At 42.4% G+C, this 13,341-nt stretch overlaps 1 protein-coding gene across 1 annotated transcript in view; it reads right to left on the minus strand.

The window, feature by feature from the left end:
- Positions 1–3,822: 3,822 nt before the first annotated feature.
- Positions 3,823–13,341, minus strand: part of Asb13 (ankyrin repeat and SOCS box containing 13) — a 19,945-nt gene continuing 10,426 nt past the window's right edge. The window contains exons 3-6 of the mRNA XM_004635283.2: positions 12,636–12,786; positions 11,631–11,765; positions 6,382–6,573; positions 3,823–5,701 (exon numbers count right to left, since the gene is read on the minus strand). Of these exons, the coding sequence (XP_004635340.1) occupies positions 5,574–5,701; positions 6,382–6,573; positions 11,631–11,765; positions 12,636–12,786 (606 nt within the window). The 3' untranslated portion in view covers positions 3,823–5,573. The remainder of the gene's footprint in view (positions 5,702–6,381; positions 6,574–11,630; positions 11,766–12,635; positions 12,787–13,341) is intronic.

Below are 13,341 nucleotides of genomic sequence, written 5' to 3' on the forward strand. Positions count from 1 at the left end.
ATAGTTGCATTCTCTTAATGAATAGAATGATTTGTTCTAATGGTGTTTGTAAATAGGATCACAAGTCTGCATCTTGTACAGCAGTTAACCACTAAGAAGAATATATGCAGTGTATTATTTGTTGAAACTGTACTTCTGATTTGATTTGAAACTGTCTCATTGCTATCTGTTTATCAATAAAACTTTGAAAAAAAAAAGAATACATCTCTGTAGCTATCCTAGGTACCCAGACACTATCTGTAATATTTATTTCTATGAATAAATGTGTTTTGGTTCACAGATGGCTCCTTACACTGTGTCCACATGTGGCCAAAGGGGTGAACAAAGTAGTTCTCTGAGGTCTCTTTTGTAAGGGCACTAATCTCACTCATGAGGGTTTCATCCTTATCATCTCATCCCTCCCCAAATCTCTACCTCCTAGTACCATCCCACTAGAGATCATTTCGTCCTATGATCTCAGACCATTTCATGCTCCTAATCTGCACATCATTAGATGCATATTTATTCCTGCATCTACTTCCTGAGAACAGACTCTGTAATCCTTCAAGGCTAAGATTTGTTCTTACGGGGTGTTTTTGATTTTGGTTTTGGTTTTGGGTTTTTTTTTTGGTGCCAGGGATTGAACTCAGGACCTTGCATTGCCAGGAAAGTGCTGTTTTGTCTTTACTAGACAGTGTCCTACTACATAGTTAAGGCTGGCCTTGAACTCATTTTGTAGCCTAGGCTGGCCTTGAACTTATGGCAATCTTCCTGCCTCAGGGTCCCAAGTGCTAGGATTACAGGTGTGTGTCACCATGCATGGCCCTTTGCTTTTAGTATCAACTAAAAAACTTGAAATGAAATAAAATAAGGTAAGAAGGAAAAGGAAAAGGAAAAGAAAAAGAAGGAAAAGAAGGAGGAGGAGGAATAAATGGAAAAAGGGACCAAGGAATGTGTAAGTGTTCCTTCTTGTCTTGCCTCAGTCCTCCACTCCCAATGCAGCAGAATGAGCTTCAGATTCAAATTAACATGAAGAGGTAATGGAAGTTGTCACTGTTGATCAGCTGGCATAAAGATGGGCAAACTAAGAGCACATTCTGGCTCAAGGTTCAGTGACAAATTGTCCCCAGCTTCAAAAATCTGTGTTCAAAAGAACCGCACACCTGGAGAACAGCTGCTGAGAAATAAACGTTTATTTAAATGAGAGAGAGAAAGGGAGAAAGAGGAAGGGAGGGAGAGAGAGAGAGAGAGAGAGAGAGAGAGAGAGAGAGAGAGAGAGAGAGAGAGAGAGAGAGAGAGAGAGAGAGAGAGAAAATATGAGAGAGACAGAGAATATGAGAGAGACAGAGACACACACAGAGAGAGGCAGACAGACAGACAGACAGACAGACAGACAGACAGACAGACAGACAGAGAGAAAGATCTTTCATGAATCTTTCCTCACTCTATTCATAGTTTAGAGACATTAGGCTTTGAGAAACCACACTATTTAGACTGGACCAATTTAAGATATATCTCCATACAAGGCTTTCACACTAATATAACCTGGTGTAGATGTCAGCACCATACAGTACCATGATGGACAAAAGAGAAAAGCCAGAGATGCTGGAAACATTTTCTAGACCATTCCAGGAAGAATAGGGCTGCCCAGAGGGTGGGGCACAGTCCACAGCCTGCCAGCGCCTTTGTGGCACCATCTGTCTGTAGGACAGCTCAGCTGTTCTCAATAGGACAGAGCTGAAGAGCTTTGTTTACACTGCCAGTTTTTGCTCACTTTGGTGAATCAAGTACTTAGGAGGAAAGAGTATTCCCCCAAGAAAGAAAGCAGAAGCCGTCCTTCTAACAAAGGAGTCTAGGGGAGGAAACAAACATGTGAAGGCATTCTTTTTGTCCCAAACAACTGCCAAATTCTGCACGTTCATCTAGAAGCATGGATAGGATAGTGTAGGTAGTGTTTCTGTGGCACAGGAAGAGATGAGACTCCACTTCTTCCCAGGAGACCACAGGGAACTTAGAGATCAACAGCTACTGCAAGGCACCCCACGAGTGCCCCTTCTCCTGACTCACTGTCCTATGCCTCCCCCCTGCAGAGGGTCAGGGCAGCCTGGAAGCTGGTATAGCTGTACACTGGTTCGTTCTCTAGTGGTGTTCTTGTGCTATCTCCAAAGGGTAGGGTCCACAGCTGTATCCACAAAGAGCACAGTTATCCAGAGCATGAGCCATATTAGAACAAGAGAAGTTGATTAATAAAGGGTATTTTAGCCAGCATGTTCCTTCAGAAAAGAGGAAGGTAAGTCTGGGCTGGCCAAATAGCTCAACAGATTAAAGTGCCTGCTTAGACAGAGTGCAGCAGCCAGGGTTTGATCCCTAGGCCTGCCGTGCGTGGCCCGCTTCTGGGGCTCACTGAGATGGCAAGTGAGACTAGACATTAGTGGCACGCACTTGTAATCCCAGCACTTGGGAGGCTGTAAATTAGAGGATCACTATGAGTCCAATCTATGCAGTGAGACCCTGTACACCCTATCTTAAATACAAAAAAAAAAAAAAAAAAAAAAAAAAGGAAAGAAAAAGAGGAGACTAAGTCTGATCCAAGCAGCACAACCAAAGGTTTTTAAGGTGTAGTCTATGCATGAAGAGCAGATTAAAAAAAAGTATGTTGCCCAAACCACAGCCTCAGAGGCAATAGAAGCCAAAAAGTATTTTTTTCAAAAGATATTTTAAAACAGAATCCAGTTTTTAACAGTCACACAGATCTCTCTCTCTCTCTCTGACTCTCTCTCTCTGTCTCTCTCTCTCTGTCTCTCTCTCTCTGTCTCTCTCTCTCTCTGTTTTTTTCTAACAACATATTTGCCCTTTGTTTCTCCTTGGTTCATTACATTTTCTTTTTTTGGGGAGGTGTACTGGGAATTGAACTCAGGCTCTTGTACTTGCTAGGCAGTCACTGTGCCACTGAACTATATCCTCAGCCCTTAAATTATCATTAAATTATTAATCTTATTTTCTATTTGCTTCCTAACATGAATGTAGCATTCCATCAAATTTACTTCATATCACTCTTTCAGGTAGAGAATATTGCTAAAGTTCATCTCTTCCCCCAGTCATGTGTCCTTCCTCATTGCTGAGAAGGAAGAAGATACCGGTGTACGGTTTCTACAATTTTATGCATTTATTGCATACACAGATGTTCTTAGATGCTTAAGCTGTTTCGTATTTACATCTATACGAATGGATTCATGCTATATTGTAGATAAGGTTTGGTAGCTTTTTTCATCTGCTTTTATATTTTTTAGATTTATTTATGTTAAAATGTGATGCTAGTTCATCTTAACATTTATATTGATTTTCAAAATGTAAACTGAGAAGTCTTCTGACAATGGTACTCCTGAAAGATGTGGTACTGTCCCAAAGACAGAAGAGAATAGTGTGCATAGTTGTAAAACCTACCAACACCCCAGAACAGTCAGAACCATGTAGCTTTTCCACCTTGAAAAGTACTTTATACTTTTGAAATCATTGTTTAATTATCTAATTCAACCTCACCCAAACCTACGAGTCTAGTGGGGGTTCAATTCTTCACTTATAGGGTGAAGAGATGGACAGTGGTTGGTCAAGATCCTTTTCATAGCTGAGTCAGATCTGCTATTCCAGTTTTGCAGGTAGTCAATCCAAGCTCAGAAGTACAAAGAGACTTGTCTCTTATCATGGTCCTGATTAAGGGTGGAAAACACTTACCATCTTAGTCACCTCATCCCTTACACAAGGAGTGACCCATTACTCCCACAGGATGAAGCTTATTCCAGTATTTTGGCTCCTGCTAATAAAAGCATCACTTGCACACAAAGATAAACTTTATTTAACCACTTTTATTGATAAGAGTATTGGAATCTGATTCTATTGTATGTCAGTGTTATCAGATTTTATTGCTAGAGACCAGTTTCTGTTACAGAAATGAGAGGCAGAATCCACTTACTTAAAATCATTATTGCTATTACATGCAGAAACACTGATTTATCAGAATTTGTGTCTAAAATTGTAGCCAAAGGAAAGTGGCCCTTTTCATCGCATATGAAGCCCCTTTCCAGCAATAGCTAAAATGGCAGCGATGCAAACATCCGACACAGCTGCCATGAAATTCTTCACCAGACCTGCGCCCCCCCCCCCAAGTAACCATGCAGGGCGATGCTCCCTTCGGGTGACACAAACAGTATCACTTTTGTGCGCTCAGTCTCATTGTGTCCCACATTCTGTGGACTCAGGCAGGCCCGGCAGGAGCTGGGAGGACTCTGTCCCCATCCTGGGCACTCTGGCTTCAGGACAGGTATGACTCACACAAGTGTTTACAATGGCTGCCCACTCTATTTCCTCAGAAACAAAATATACTTGAAGTATTATGCAAAATCCTCTGGCAATCCCTGCAATATGTGGATTTTTTAAAATTAAAATAGAGAATGTTAGGTAAATGCCATATGAATACACTAATATTTCAGCTCCTAGCTTATAACATAGAAGGATTTGTTCCTATTACTATTGAGAAAGGTTGCAAAACATTTTTGTTTCCTGCCTTGGCTGATGAGTCTGATTCCTATCAATTCCAAGCCTGGATCACTGCCTTGCACATTAGAGGCTTCACAAGCATCTCAAAAAAAAAGAATTAATGCACAGGTGCTAGGGCCTGTGGGGTACAGCCAACATCTACTAGTTTTACAGCTTACAGGAGTCAGCAAAAAAAGGGTGGGGGAAGAATTCACTTGACAAGTACAGAAACAGAGAAAAACAATCTCTAAACAGTCCCCTAACAGCCATTAACATTGAAAATGAGTACCTATGAGAATGTACGCAGTCTTCACATTCCCTATTATTTGTATGGTTCATTAAGAAACCTTCAATGTTACAACCTATATATCGTCTAAAGGTTCTGCACCCTACATCACTGTTTCAACTGAAGAATTGACACCTAACATTGAAAACAGACTTCTTTAAAAACAGTATTGTTTGTGGGGACACAAAGCTTGTGTCTTCCCCCACTAAGACCCCTGAGTGATGGATATACCTGGGCATAGATAGGCTTTGGACAGTGCCAAGTGCTGCCCCAGAAGTACTGTACAGGTGACAAGATAATGTCAGGTGAATGGACATCCCAGGCAACAGGGTGAGCTGCCTTGGACCTGGGGCTTCTGTGCCATGATACCCAGATAACCATGAAAACCACCAGCAATGCTGTAAGTTCCCAGCCCTGTGTGGCCTCCCTCATGGTCCTTGACTCATCTGTCTTGAGAGTACCTTTGAGAGAGGTTAGTGAAAAAAGGAAAACTGGACAGGTGGCCCACCCTAGAGTGAGAACATCCTTTCTGGAGGACCAGTACAGAGTCATACCTATGACTGTGACCTGAGACGCTGACCTCACTGAGGCTAGGAGACCTTATCCAGAATTCAGGAGAGAAAACCAAAGGCGACAACCGAGAGGGACTCAAAAGAGCATTATTCTATCTATAATAATAACACCATTTCAGACAAACACAACCCCCTGCAGCCAAGGCTAGGCACAAGAGCAGCAGCCAGGCTAGCAGCCAGTCCACCTGGCCACCTGCTGCAGTTCAGTTGTAGGAGAGGTAATCAATGAGCCGGGGAGGGATGTTTAACTTGGCAATTTTCTCCAGCCCTCGAACACCAGTGGCTTTCCTTAGGCTCACCCTGCAGAGCTGTGTCAAGGTCAGAGGTGTCTCTGGAAAAAAGGGAAAAGGGAATCTGTGAGGTTAAATGAGTTTCAAGAAGGAGTGCACCCTATCATCTAATTGATATCATCTAATTAGTGCACCCTGCTCTAAGATGGAATAGGAAAGGTGTCCCTTTGCTCTGAAATTAAGATGCACTAGCAAGCCTCCTCTGGAAGGTGACAGAAAGGATAGCCAGAGATTGAGGAAGGAAGACCAGTAAAAAGACAGCCATAGATTTCATGTTGTGAGTTTTCAGTGTAAAGGATGGGATTTAGTTTGTTTTTGCTTTGGTGGGATTTTTGGTTTCTTGCTTGTTTTTTGAGCCATAATGCAATCATTCAGCATGAAGATTTGTCAGCCAAAAACTACTCTGCAGCTAGTAAGGCTCTTGTGTCAATCATCTGGCCAAACGTGTCAGAGCAGGTGCCAGCAGCAGGCTCCTGCTGCTCCTGGCCCCACTCCTGTCATGACACCACAGGGCACAGGAAACCAAAGGACTGGTGATCTGCATAAATAACTACAAAGTACACAAATGAACACACTAGTGGACAAAGGCAGGAGCCCAGGATAAACACTAAGCTGCCATCAGAAACGCAGGGAGAACTAGCAAATAGCAAACCAGGAGGCCTAGCTAAAGGATGGAGGTGCCTGGCAGCTGATGCATAGAACATTTGCAGAGCAAGCTCACTTTCATAGTACTCGAAGCACTTGGCAGGGGCGCTGCTGCTCCAAGTGTAATCTGACGGCTTCTTTCCCCGGTTGTCCCGGGCATAGATGTTGCCTCCAAACTCAATAAGCATCTCAATGAGGTCGACATTTTTCACTTTGGCTGCATGATGAAGGGCTGTCTCATGAAGTTTGGCTGCATTCACATTGGCCCCTGGAGGTCCAGAGGGGAGAACACATGTCAGCTTGACCAGAACTTGGAAGCAAGAGAAAAGCAGGCTCATGTTTCTATGTTCAGTACAGTGTGCGAAAGCAATCCTTACCCAAAACACAAAAGCAAGACAGGCAGATGCTGCTGTAGCTTTTCAAGACATTTTTCAAACTACAAGGGTAGTAATTTTTTTCTTTCTTTATGAAAAGAGAGGGGAGCAATAATAAAGAAATGTAACTTCAAAAAGAAGAAAAACAAAACAGGGCTGGTGAGATGGCTCAGTGGTCTAAAGCACCTACTTAGAACAAGCTAAGCAAAAGCACAGGGACCGTAGTTCAATCCCCAGCACCACATGCCAGCCAGCCCCGCCCCCTGGTGGGCTGAACTGGCCACACACACACAAAATAAATAATAAATATTTTTTGAAAAAACAGAAACATCACTTCTGGCATCCAGTGCAGTCTGCTTTCAGAGACCCGTGGATTTCTGGAAGCTCAGATTGAGCCACCTAAGTGCTCCTGCCTGTCTGAAGACAGACACACAGAGCTCCTTCCTACCATGTGCGCCCTGGGCTCCAGATGTATTGACTGAATGCAAGGGTGGCTATTTCTTACATATAAATGTTCTCCTATAAAATGAAACAAAGGGAAAATACGCAATGTTCCCAAAAGATTAACTGAGTTGAGCTTTGCTCTCTTTATCTTTCTGGGGATATTCAGAAAGATGCGTTAAAAAATGAAAATTTTGATAAAAGTTCTATTTGTGTAAAATATCATTTCAGGGCAAGTCATTACTGATTCCATACAACACAATCTCCTGAGGCTTCAGAATTTGTTTGGAAAAACTACTGATGTCTTTGAAGTCTACTCCTGACTACATAAGGAGATTATAAAAGGAGATAAGAATATTTTAAAGAACCTGAGCAAATAGCCCAAAACCAAAACAATAACCCCCCAATAACGGATACAAACCACAACATAAAATGTGTCACCAGCCTGCCACTACTTAGCAGTAATTTTAAAAAGGTAAGAGAGTGGGTAAATTAGCAGGTATTCAGGCCATTGCATGAGTTCTACTGCTCAAAAAACACATGAAAATTTTGCTTTATTCTTTAAAATATTAACTCCCTAAAGACACATGAGGACTATGTTTATGACAGTGAACACAGCAAGCACTCCAAGCCAATCATAGAAGTGAAGCTCTTCGATTTCTTGCAACTAAAATCCAGAACTTAGGTGAAGAAAGAGGAACTCTCACTCAGGAAAAAGGCTAGATCACCTAATGATTTAATTTGGCAAAATGAATTACAAAATATATATTTAAAAGTAATAAATCAAATAGAAGAAATAGTTTCCTCATAAGCCTCACATCAAGAGTTTTTCTTTCAATATTTACCTATAGGGATGAGTAATTTTTATAGTAGTGCCGTTATAATGCAAGTGTAAATTTAGGAATCAAACTTATAAAAAATGAAAAATATCAGACTCTAAAAAAGCAACTTCCTGGTTTTTTGTTTTTGTTTTTGTTTTTTTTTGTTTTTTTTGTTTTTGTATTTTAGGGAAGGGTCTACAGAGTGTTCAGGGTCTCACTACTAGATTAGACTCATAGTGATCTGGCTGTTTACAGCCTCTCAAGAGCTGGAATTACAGGTGCATGTCACCACGCCCAGTCTCAATTGCCATCTCAGCGTGCCCCGGGGGGTGGCCAGCTCCAAATAACTTTCGATCATGTTATTAATTCTGGCAATATTGCCAAGTAAGAATGAAAGTAATTGTCTTTGTTTTAACGATGGAGAAAAAAGCACAAGCAAAGCAAAACTACTCTCTCAAGTTCGGAAGGGAACAGATGCTGGCAGAAGCTCTAAAGGCCTCCCTCCTTTTCTTGCTTACTATCATGGCTCCAGAGGCAAGGTCTTGGGTGATCACTCTTTCAAACTGGCCTTCCCAGGGTACACAATCACATCTTTTCAAAACCCGTGCTTAGCATTATTTGACTGAGTGTTAAAGGAACAAAAGGTAAATAAAGAGGGAGGCTGGAATGAGCAGCAGCGGTTAGAAACACCACACCACCTGTGCACACTGCAGGGTGGATGGGTTTGAAAATATAGTGTTGGTGAAAATAGAAATGGAAAATATATAACCCCAAAATATTTATGTGCATTAAAAATGTAGGCCTCAATCGATAATGGGTATTTTACAAAAGCACAAGAGATAAAAACACATTCAAATATATTTTAGGAAAGGAAGATCAGAGACACAGGAAGGAAAGAAGGAAGGGAGGGAGGGAGGAAAAAAGCAAAAAAGCGGCTTTGTGTAGAGCAATGATGAAGTAGAAGTATGAGAAACAGACAGAGACAGAGCAAGGAAGCCAGCAAAATGAACAGCTGCGTTTAAAAACCTCAATTTCATGCTTCAAAGAAAAAGGTCAAATTTGGCTCACTACTGAACTCCTGATTTCAAAATACAATAGGATTAAAGTGGATTCAGAATAGAACTATGGGCATCAAAGTGAAGGATCGCCCTAAGATGTCCTTAGCCCATGCTAAAAGAAGACACGGCCCCAGAACATAAATACACATAGTTCAATATATGCTTTTTGTAACAAGAAACTGGGAGGAAATATGTGACAAAGACTGCGAAGTCCTCAACTCGCTGCTTCTGAGTGCTTCCAGCAGAGTTAAATATTTACTGTTAGTGATCAAATTAAAAAATTACTTCACCAGATGAACTGGACTTCCAGCCGCACCAGCCCTCCTTGTCAGCAAATACAACCTAGCTCTTTAACCCAGCCTTACTGCCTACAAAAAGAACAGAGAACACAAGGGTCTCAGTGTCCACTCTCTGGGTACAATATGGCTGCACAGCTTGGCCTCTCAAGCAAAGCCAGGGCTACACTGAAGTCACATGAAAGAATACCTGTTGGCATGTTTTTCTAGAGGAAACACAACATTTTCTAGCTTTTCCAAGTATCCTATAACTCAATTCCAATAATTCAGAATCACTACTTATCAAAATCCATTTGTGGGCTGAGGATAGTGGTGCACACCTGTAATTCCAGCACTCAGGAGGTGGAGGCAGGAGAATCACTACTGTTAGCTCAACCCAGCCTGAACTCCACAGTGAAATCCTGTCTCAAAAAAGCAAAAATAAAGTACATAAGGGTATGTAAGCTACCTCTTCTCTCTATTTCTCTAGGTTTGAGACATTTCACAGTAAAAAAAGGACTTTCTAAAAGAAAAAGAAAAGGAAAATACACTTGATCCAATAAGGTCTAATGAAAGAAAACATTGAGAAGACTAGGACCGCCATTGAAGATTACGCTTGAAGTCGAAAGCTGCTCACATCAAAAAGCATCAGACTGAAACTGACAATATCATGAAGGAGATTTCCCCAAAAGGCTTATTCATCTTTAACTTCCCAGTTAGATGGAAACTCCCCTCAAAAACTACCTGATAATCTTTCTAAAAGCTATAATGGACATTACAGTCTTTTCCCACTTCTCCCCACTGTGTGGCCACCTGACAACATGGGCTGAGAGAGCCCGCCTCACCTCAGCTCCAAGTGTGGTTCCTGACTGGTTCAGCCTCCCTCCCCTTCCACAGTGACTGATTCAAGCAATCCAGGATTGAGCCAATCAGAAACACTGCAGCCAAAGAAATCTGCTTAAATTTAGGTGTGGCATACAGTTTGGGCAGATGGAACAATAGGGCAGGTATGCTAGATACTGTCTAGAAGGATGGTTTCCCTGTTCTAAAGAAACTACCAGAGTGGCCAGGGAGATGGCTCAGTAGAATAAGTGCTTCCTTGGCAAGTGCAAGGGCCTGAGTCCAATCCCAGGTTCCGCCAAAAAAAAAAAAAAGAAAGAAAGAAACTACCAGAGCCTTAAAAAGTGAAATGTCAGGGCTGGTGAGATGGCTCAGTGGTCTAAAGCACCTACTTAGAGCAAGCTAAGCTAAGCAAAACACAGGGACCGCGGTTCAATCCCCCAGCACCACATGCCAGCCAGCCCCACCCCCTGGTGGGCTGAGCTGGCCACACACACAAAATGAATGAATGAATAAATAAATAATTCTAAAAAAAAAGTGAAGTGTCTGGGTTTCATTTAACCACTGTCTTAATAGCTAACTCTGAAGAAAACAAAATTGAAAGTTCAAAGGATAGAGGTCTTAATGACACTATTGAACTGCCTACCATCTTTCCAAACCAAGAAAGATCTTCAAGGTTCACTTAGCTGTAACTGGTTTCTTATGTCAGCCCTCCATAGGTGCCATCTGTATGGGGTCAATCAGTGGAAGATCAGAAATACTCAGAAGAAAACATGGCCTCTATGCTGAACCCATACAGACAATTGTCTACCTTTATATGGGGCCTTTTTCACACAACTTGACAGAGGCTGGATTCCAAATACTCCATTCTCCTAACTGTTACCAACTATTCCTATCATAGCCTCATCTCTTTTGGATTAGGACAGCAAAATCATCAGGCAGGTATTGTGGGTTTTTTCCTGTGTCCTCTAAAAATAGTTATTTGCATATACTGAGCAGCAACCACATACTATATATTGTGGAAACATTAATAATCTTTTCAATAACCCTAAAAAATAGTTTTCAATTTTCTAGTTTTATAAGATATAGACACTGAAGTCAAGGATTCCCTTGTTGGGAGTGGCTGAAGCTCCAAAATATACATGTAGGACGAAGCCAGCCTGAGAACACGGAGCTCCTCGAAGCATGCTGTTGCAGCTTGTGAACTGACTGCTAAGTAGAAAGGCTGCACCTAACAACCTCGCTAGGGTATAAATAAACACCCTACTGCTCTTGGGCAGTTCCTCTTCTTTGCAAGATAGAGGAGCTCCACCTGACCCAACTACTGTCTCTTATCTGTCTTTTCCTCATTCTTGTGCAGTTCCTTCCCAGGATACAGCAAGAACTAAATGGGTCCCTAAACTTCCTGGGAAGTCAGGGAGCTAGCTTTAAATCCTGGTCTGTGTATCTCTGTCAGACACAGAACAAGAGAGCCACCTATGCAGGCAAACACTAGCTCAGGTAAACAACCACACACCTGCATTGAGCAGCACTTTGACACAGTCCAGATGTTCCCGTGCACAGGCAACGTGCAGAGGGGTCCCAAAGTGGCAATCATGGGCTTCCAGATTGGCTCCAACATCTATAAGAAGCCTCACACATTCGGAACTCCCTTAAAATAAATGGAAAAGCATGAAAACATCCATGAATACATACATTAGAAGTAACAAGCGTAACAAATGGCAGCTGGAACAGGTTTCTATGTCTCTGGATGCATGGGACAGAAAGGCAAACATCCTATGCTCCAACCCAAGAAACAGTGTAGGAGCCTACAGAGACCTTGGGAAGGGAACAGGTAGTTCTCTGTTCCCCCAAGACATGGGAGTACTCCTGGCCACAAGGGAGCCAAAGAAGCATGACTGCTCTTTTTCTGTGAGGAGAAAAGGTTTGTGACACCTGTGGGAACAGCTGGGGAAGATTCTTGACCCCTCCCCTCTCTGAGGCTGTACTGTTTCTGGAGGAGTGTCCATGGGAATGAGGTGGCAACCCACTCCAGTCTCCTGGCCAGGACTTTTAGCTGTGCAAGTCACCCCTCAGTGCCTTTCCCACCTTTTTCCTAGCTCTTCTTCCCACTTCTTCAGTGCAGCTTTGGATCAAGGTTCAGGGCCTTGTGCTCTCTTCCTCACACATTCTCTCATCACATAATTTCCTCTTTGTTGTTAATAGCTACTCAATTTCTATCTCCCTGAAATCCAGCTCTACCTCTACAACTATGTGCTGGCCAGCTCATCTGTGATCACCACCCAGTCACTCTTCCCTCTTCCTAGGGCTCCCTGCTCCTCGAAAATCTCTTTCAGTCAGTGGCATCTGTCTCAGCTCCAACCTGGCTTGTTTTTGAGACCTTGTAGCTCTCTGTTATACCAAGTCCTAGTGATTCTCCCCCAGACACTTTGAATGAACCCTTCTCAAATGATCATACTATTTCAGATTCTGAGAGCTTTGAACCTGAATCATTTTGATGGCCGTTCACACGTCGACTCACCACTCATGCAAGCCTCATGAAGTGGGGATGCTGTGTACAATGGAGGATTCACTTTTGCCCCATAGGAGAGCAAGAGCTTCACACACTCGATGCTACCTGAGGCACAGGCATCACAGAGAGGGGTACTGCCATCAATGTTGCGGGCATCCACCTGGGTGGGGGGAGAAGAAACAAATGTCAAAGGGTGAGATACACATCGCACAACTTGCTTTCTCATCCTCCTGCACATTCACCTTTGAAAAGATACTTCTTAAAAGAGTCAGTTTGCTTTTATTTACTGAGGCACCAACTAGGCAAGGCAGTTCAAAAAGAAAGACACACAGCTGGGGTAAGGTCCCTCTCTGCCTCCCAAGTACAGGTGTCCCACCTGGGATTCTTATCTCAGGGAAGATCAGCTCAGCGACACTTTTACCACCAACCCAAACTTAAAAAGTGTAGAGCAGGAAAGGAGACCCTGAAGTTGATGGCTGGGGGAGACAAAGTCTAAACCAGTCTTAACTCAAGCCTCAGCTAAAAGGAATGTTGAAGCCTGCTTATTACTATAACTACTGTCTAAATCACAGGCTGGGGAAAAGGCAGCTCCCCATTCTGGAAAATTTCACTTAGAATTGATCTGAGTTCAGAATCAAAAAGAAAGAAAGAAAGAAAGAAAGAAAGAAAGAAAGAAAGAAAGAAAGAAAGAAAGAAAGAAAGAAAGAAAGAAAGA

Source organism: Octodon degus, unplaced genomic scaffold (genome assembly GCF_000260255.1).
Source record: "Octodon degus isolate 3935 unplaced genomic scaffold, OctDeg1.0 scaffold00071, whole genome shotgun sequence".
Taxonomy (NCBI): domain Eukaryota; kingdom Metazoa; phylum Chordata; class Mammalia; order Rodentia; family Octodontidae; genus Octodon; species Octodon degus.